Source organism: Euprymna scolopes, chromosome 6 (genome assembly GCF_053919585.1).
Source record: "Euprymna scolopes isolate OS-2025 chromosome 6, ASM5391958v1, whole genome shotgun sequence".
Lineage (NCBI taxonomy): Eukaryota > Metazoa > Mollusca > Cephalopoda > Sepiida > Sepiolidae > Euprymna > Euprymna scolopes.
The window spans coordinates 143,806,767-143,815,110 of record NC_136487.1 but is presented as its reverse complement, the minus strand read 5'-3'; the positions used below and the strand labels follow the sequence as shown (position 1 = coordinate 143,815,110).

The following is an 8,344-nucleotide window of genomic DNA, read 5'->3' as shown; positions in this document are numbered from 1 at the left end:
TGACGTCGCACAAAAAAACGCTGGAAATGAAAAAAAAAAAACAATCTAAACAGATTTTTTACAAATAAAAAAACGAAACAATAGAAACAGAACTTTGATAATTAAAAAAAAAAACAATACGAACAGAATTGTTCTGGTACTTTTGGTGGGAAGGTGTTTTGTAACTATTCTGTACTTTCACCTAACAATTACATTATTTTTTATACAAAAACATATATTGTTCACGGATGCATTTTATTATAAGGAGAAAGCTTTTCCCCCTTTTTCGTCACATGAATTCTATCATGTGTGTATGAAATGTTGTCTTTACACTTTTCCTATTTTTTTACCATTAACTCCGTTGCACTGGCACGCTTTGGGTAGGATTGAAACCGCTATCTTCAGACAATGTCAATCTGGAATCGTAGAGATTCAACGTCTCTATCAACTGCGCCGAAACGTCGTGAAAAACAACAACCAATAAAGATGAAAACAACAACTAATAAAGATGAGAATAATAGTCCGAAATAAAAATATATTGATATATATAATGCTCATCTCAAAAATGAATTCCAATTAAGGAATAATATATATACCAATCGGTACGGACCCGACTATGTAAGATCAGATAATAAAAATAAACGTGGATTTATAAGATCAAAGACTCCAACCTTGATCGCCCTTCGGGGCCCGTGGTGAAGTTGATAGAGACGTTGAATCTCTACGGTTCCAGATGGACATTGTCTGAAGATAGCGGTTTCAATCCTACCCAAACCGTGCCAGAGGTTTACTTGGCCAAAACGTGGTGAGACGACAACAACTACGGATGACAGTGATTGCTGAGAATGCAGATTCGAAGTTCCTATCCGTCGCGGCTACCACCTGACGAAGGCGAGAGGAATAGTTGGCAGAAACGTCGTGGAAAAACAACAACCAATAAAAATGAAAACAACAACTAATAAAGATGAGAATAATACTCCGAAATAAAAATAAATTAATACTGTTATGTATAGTTTTTTTTTTTTTTTAGTTTTTTTACTTATTTTCCCAAACTTAACATATTCAACAGAGTCCACGACCATTTGTCTTGTTCAAATACATTGATAAACACTGTGTGCTTTTCCGAGCTGATTAAACCTTTTACATAAAATAAAAACAAATAAATTATCCAGTTATGCAGAAATGTAACTTACCTTACCTTTGCTTACATTTATTTGTTTTTGGACAACTTTTTGAATCTGTGTATAGTACACCTCCTCACCCAAATATTAATTGAAAAGTAAGATTTTTGATTACAAAAAAAACACACAAAAAATCGATTAACCATTCCAACATTTTAGCAACGTTCGGCTTAATCCATTGACTACTGGTTGAGCCCAAGCCATGATTCATGGAAACTCCTAAGGATCTTGGTCAGATTCTGCAAGAGTACTGTTTTTCCCCCATTTTTGTGGGTTTTTTTTTTTTACACTTTTGGAGTGAATTGCTGTACTAACAATATAAGAAACATGCATTATCTCTTATTAGATTTTTTCATTAGACCAAATTGAGCCACAGCAACGCGTGGCAGGGTACAGCAAGTTTTATATATAATTTTAAAGAACGTATTTTCGCTCGACCTAATCGTTTAAATTACAATCGTTTTAAAAAGAAATTATGTCTTCCTATCAGAACGTTCAGCACAAGATGGAAAAAAAGCAAATTCGCATCATTTTCTTATTTCAATTCAAGCTAGGCCGAAAAGTTGCTGAAACAGCTCGCGATATCGACGAAGCGTTTGGCCCAGGAACTACTACTGAATACACAGCACAATGACGGTTTAAGAAATTTCGTGGCGGCGATGAGAGTCTTAATGATGATGAGCGTAGTGGTTGGCTATCGGATGTTGACAACGATCAATTAAGAGACCTAGTCGAAGCCAATCCACGCACAACTGTTCGAGAACTTGCTTCTGAACTAGACGTAACGTGTTCGACGATTTCCAACCACTCGAGAGAGATTGGAAAGATAAAAAAATAGATAACTGGGTGCTTCCCGAATTCAACGACAACCAAAAGAAACGCCGTTATGACGTGTCATGCTTTCTTCTTTTACTAAACAAGAACGTCCCGTTTCTCGACCAGGTTATGACTTACGATGAAAAGTGTTTTTATTTTATTTTATTTTATTTTTATTCTTGTAGTATGTTTGCTTCTAGTGTGTGTGTGTGTGTGTGTGTGTGTGTGTGTGTGTGTGTGTGTGTGTGTGGATTGAACGGCACCGGTCAGTACTCAATGCCCATAAGAAATGTTTTTAATTTACGGACCGCAAGACAAAAATACTAAATTCTCAAGCACCTTATGCCATAAAAACCAAAAGATGGGATAGATAAACTTAAAAAGGGAATATATATAAAAAAAGGGGGAAATAAAAAAGATGTTTATTATCTTCAAAGACCTCACTTGTCCTCTCCCCGCTCATAACCCCCACCCATGTTACATTCTAACTTTGTAAACGAAATAAGAAAATGTTTTTGTTTGAAATATCAGTTCTCGATGATAATTCTTGGCCTGAAGGCGTAATCCCCAACGCGGGTGATTACAGAAACATGTATGCACATATGTAGCCATCAATGTATATATATATATATATATATATATACAATATGTATATACATATATATATATATTTGTGTATATATATACAATATGTATATATATACAATATGTATATATATATGCAATATGTATATACATATATATATGTTTGTATATATATATATATATACAAACATATACATATGTATATACATATTGTATATATATACATATTGTATATATATATACATATATATATATTGTATATATATATTGTATATATATACATATATTGTATGTATATATATATATATACACCTGCATTAGAGTCATATACGACCTATAATTAGAGTCATATATATATATATATATATATATATATATATATATATATATATATATATATATATATATACCTGCATTAGAGTCATATACGACCTTTAATTAAGTATTGCTCTCTACGGTATTTTGGTCCAGAGTGGAAAAACTGCGGCGTTTTTATTATATATAGGTATTACATATATGTATGCAATGTTTTGGCTTCTAAAGCTGTCAAATTCAAATAGTTCCTTTTTGAATGTAAATAAATTTTATCATATAAAAATGTTGCTGATTTTATCGAAATAAACATTTTCTCGATGTTTGATTGATTTGTTCTAAAATTGTATAATTTTACTCATTTTTTTTTTTTTTTCGGAATGAACATTTCGGTATTATTTTATTTGTGATGACCATGTTTGTTCACTCTCAATACGTATAGGATGCTGGTTAGAAAGGAAATAATCTGAATAAATTTACTTTTTCTTTAGTCGAAAAATTTTCCTTTCTTTTGTGCATATATGAGTCCAAATGATGAGAGGATTCCCACGGAAACAAACGCTGCATCCAGATTGAAGACGAACGCAAACGATCGTGTCATGTCGTATACAATTCCTGAAATGAACGAAATCAATTAGATTCTTCATAAAATAATTAACCATAATAATTCGTTTCCTATTAATGTGATTTGTTTACCTCAATTCATACTGAGTAATAAGCAATGATGTAATATACTAAACAGCGCAAAATTGAGGTGGAAAATAAATACAACAAATAACTGTTACCAAACGCAAGGTAAAATTATTTTTCTACCTCTCTGTATAGTTTTAGTCTTCTGAAAGTATTATTTGGGTTATACTGACTATTGTTTTTTTTTCTTGAGTGTTATTCGCACAACGTTTCGGCCGATGTAATTTCCGATCTTCTCCAGATGTATTTGGTCGAATTGGGAAATCTTTGCCGAACTCAGGAATTTCGAATAGAACCCTTCATTAATCCATATGAGATTTTATTGAATTCTGTTTTTTTTGGAAACATCAATAAATAGTTAAAGCAGATATTTATCGACTGGCAACCCCATCCCTGGACCCAGTTCGTAATAGTGTAAGCCATTTTTGATTATCTTATTATAGCGATTATCCCCCCAATAAAATCAATCGACATTTTTATTTACTCGTGTTTGGCTAAGTATAAGTTGTGATAACATATTCAGAGATAATAAAATAAACAATCAATTTCCAAATTTCTACCTTTTAATGCTATGCAGGTTCATAAAATGTAAATATTCTTGTGTTTGTAAAACGTTATTTGGTTTACATTTTGTTACTCTTTTTTTCGATTTCGTGCCGGTTAAGTATACTACGTGGTTGCTTATTAAAGATTTCTATTGAAATTTCGTGGATACTAATAAATTTGAGTAAATATCGTTTTTTTAACCAGTTAAAAATTCATAACAAAACTTTATTAGGTGCTTATGCACTTTTGATACCGCGCTATTTTTAAAATAGGTTTTTCAGGTTAAATTAAAGTTTCACGATATCTTTTTTTATTATTATTAAATTGTTAGGCGGAAGCACAGAATAGTTACAAAACACCCTCCCCTCCTCATGTAAAGAATGGCTTATAAAATGATAACGTAATCATTTCAGTACGGTTACAAAAGTGCATAAATATCCTTTATTAATTATTATAATGCTAACATCAAATTTTTAAAATTCAATTTTAAATTTTAAAAAATTTTAATGAATTAATTTTTTTTTTAAATATCAACTTCCAATCACAGTGGCTGGAATTTAAATTAAATATTTTAATTTTCAATATAAAAAAATAGTAAAGTTAAAAATTAAAATAATCAAATTCAAATTATTAAACTAAAATTTAAATTCCAAAGGTTTGACTTAATTAAATTAAACAGTTTTTTTAAAATTATTAACTTCAAGGCACATTGTATACTTCTACAAAATTGTAGTTAGCCTTCCTATAATTAATGACTGCCAACTTAGCATGGCGAGGGGTCAAAACGTTCCCGCTCTAATCCTGTTAAAGTGCGTTGGTATAATGAGCACATGGGTGATGTAGAGTGGTTTAGCCTTCATAAAAAAGGCTATAACGTTTGCGATTAGTTGTAGTTTCTGCAGCGGCGGAATCGACAAACGGATACTTCGTCAGAGAGAACGTGGCTACATCGAAGAAGATCGTTTTAAATTACACGCGAAAGGGTCGTTCGTTTAGTCGATGGGGAATAGATGTTTAAATTTTGCTTAACAATAAATTTTTGTACATATCGTTTTTTTTTAAACCAGTTAAAAATCGATAACAAAATTTTATTATTTATTTTAATCCTAACACCGTTTTCCATCAAATTTAAAAGGTTGAATTTAAAATTTAAAAATATCAACTTTAAATTATTTAATATAAAAATTAATATATTTAAATTAAAATAACTCAATTTTCAATTAAAAAATATTAAAGTTGAAAATTAAAATAATCCAATTCAAATTATAAAACTAAACTTTAAATTCTAAAATTTTAACTTCAAGGTACATTGTATACTTAAAAATTTGTGGTTAGCCTCCCTATAATGAATGACTGCTGGCTTAGCGTGGCAAAGAGTCAACCCGTTCTCGATATAATCCTGTTAAATAAATTGGTACAGTAATAACACGCGTTATCAACTCAGTAAAACCAATCTACTCAGTGACAAACCATATGATTTTCGTTCTGCGAGATCAACAGTAATATTAAACAGGACCCATTTACGGGGGCTTATTTCTAGTTTTGACATATCAAAGGTCTTTGATAGAGTTTGACATAAAGGTCTACTTCACAAGATTGCTATGGAATATCTGGAAAGATTCTCACAACCATAAAATCTTTCCTCTGATAAGTTCATAAGGGTAGTCGTCAGTGGACAGAAGTCCGAAGCTCGTACTATCAACGCTGGTGTGCCGCAAGACTCCACCCTGAGCCCACTTCATTTATAATATTCATCAATGATCTTTCAAACATCATTCTAAAATCATTAGTCGACATTTATGCAAATAACATAACCATCTATGGCAACACTTCGAAGAGCAGCAATGAAAGAAAAAGATGGCTGGTTAAATTTAATACTTCCCAAACCAGGCTTTTTTCTTTTCAACACTAACACTCTGATCCCTATTGGCATCAGTTAAAATGAATGGCTCTTGTCTTATTAAAGACCTTTGTTTTGAGAAGCTTTTAAGACTGACCTTCACTCTAGACCTGAAATTAAAGACTTACATTACGTTTGTTGCTAAAGTAATTGGAAAAATGGTTGCATCATTCTACTGAAGGTATACCACTCCTGATATATTTTATACTTGTATAAGAGCCAAATACATCTTAAGATGGAGTGTTATTGCCACATCTGGGAAGGTACTGTTCAGAGCATCCTTTCCTACATCTTTCCTACAGAAGAAACTTTGCTAGTTTTTCTCTATTCTATCGTTGTTTTCATCGCAAACACTCGTTTTAGCTTCAGCCTATGACCTCTTCTTGTAAAGCATTATTGTAAAAGATTCTTGTAAAACATTATTGTAAAACATTCTTGTAAAACATTCTTGTAAAACATTATTGTAAAATATTCTTGTAAAACATTATTGTAAAACATTCTTGTAAAACATTATTGTAAAATATTCTTGTAAAACATTATTGTAAAACATTCTTGTAAAACATTCTTGTAAAACATTATTGTAAAACATTCTTGTAAAACATTATTGTAAAATATTCTTGTAAAACATTATTGTAAAACATTCTTGTAAAACATTATTGTAAAACATTATTGTAAAACATTCTTGTAAAACATTATTGTAAAACATTCTTGTAAAACATTATTGTAAAACATTCTTGTAAAACATTATTGTAAAACATTATTGTAAAACATTCTTGTAAAACATTATTGTAAAACATTCTTGTAAAACATTATTGTAAAACATTCTTGTAAAACATTATTGTAAAATATTCTTGTAAAACATTATTGTAAAACATTCTTGTAAAACATTATTGTAAAACATTCTTGTAAAACATTATTGTAAAACATTCTTGTAAAACATTATTGTAAAACATTCTTGTAAAACATTATTGTAAAACATTATTGTAAAATATTCTTGTAAAACATTATTGCAAAACGTTCTTGTAAAACATTCTTGTAAAACATTATTGTAAAACATTCTTGTAAAGGATTATTGTAAAACATTCTTGTAAAACATTCTTGTAAAACATTCTTGTAAAGCATTATTGTAAAACATTATTGTAAAACATTCTTGTAAAGCATTATTGTAAAACATTCCTGTAAAACATTATTATAAAACATTATTGTAAAACATATTCTTGTAAAACATTATTGTAAAACATATTCGTGTAAAACATTCACAACCAAAACTTGTCTGTCTACAACAGTTTCCGTTTAAATTTCTCTACTTAAAACTAAACGAAATGTCCATGGTAAAGTTTCTTTTATAGAACTGTCTATCCATGGAATACTATACCACTGGGCTATTTCCCAGCTGACTACGACATGATCATTTTCTAAGTCCAATTTAAATAAAGTTTTGCTGAACTGCCCTCTAAAAGAATCAAATTCTGGCCAATCACCACCATCATTACAAACCACCGTCCACTTTACACTCGATTAACCTTTATCTTCAAGTTGCTTTGGAGTCTTGATAAGTGATGACTCTTTAGTAAAAGAATGCCCATAGATGTTCTCTGTCATCGAAAGAGTCGAATGACTGTTTCCGGAAGTAACAAATGAGGAAAATCCAAGAAGAATCCTTGAATTGATTGATTGATGATATTGGGTGGTTGGATTCTAATTTGGAAATATTGGAGAACCAGCAAGACGCCCGGCATTGCTCTGTCGTAAAATATACTTAAATACGATATTTTGATTAATGCAGATTTCGTATTTATTATTATATTATATTGGGTCCAATATATAGTAATGAGTTAAAAAGTTTTAAAAAATGACTCGTGCACCACCACCGAGAATCGAAACCAAAACGTTAGTTTACAGTTTACGTTTTTCTTTGACGTTAATGCGTGTGCTATGAAGACATGTTTGTTGCAAGGTTAAAAATTAAAACATGAATCAATAGCTATTCCGTTATGCATGCATATTCGTAATTCCGTCGTTCGACCTTCACCTGACAAATTCCATTTCTTTAATTTACACACTTTTGCATCTATTTTCTCCGGCTAAAATCCAAATACCCAAATATAAAGTTTCGTATGCGTTCGAATATTCTATATATTAAGTTTCATGCCTGTAGACCAAAAATTGACAGCGGAGTTTGGTAGGCATTTCTTTTAAACAAATATATACACGCATACATAAATACATATAGAAAGAGGTTTGTGTTTACTATAACTTTTTTACGCAAATATTACGCAAGTATAAATCAGAAATAGAATATCTGCATGACTGTAATTACACGTAACTAAAGATG

At 30.6% G+C, this 8,344-nt stretch overlaps 1 protein-coding gene across 1 annotated transcript in view; it reads right to left on the bottom strand.

Annotated features, from left to right (window-relative positions):
- Positions 1–2,995: 2,995 nt before the first annotated feature.
- LOC145278337 (monocarboxylate transporter 9-like) overlaps positions 2,996–8,344 on the bottom strand; it is a 31,559-nt gene continuing 26,210 nt past the window's right edge. Inside the window, exon 8 of the mRNA XM_080130630.1 lies at positions 2,996–3,488. Coding sequence (XP_079986756.1) covers positions 3,361–3,488 — 128 coding nt within the window. The 3' untranslated portion in view covers positions 2,996–3,360. The remainder of the gene's footprint in view (positions 3,489–8,344) is intronic.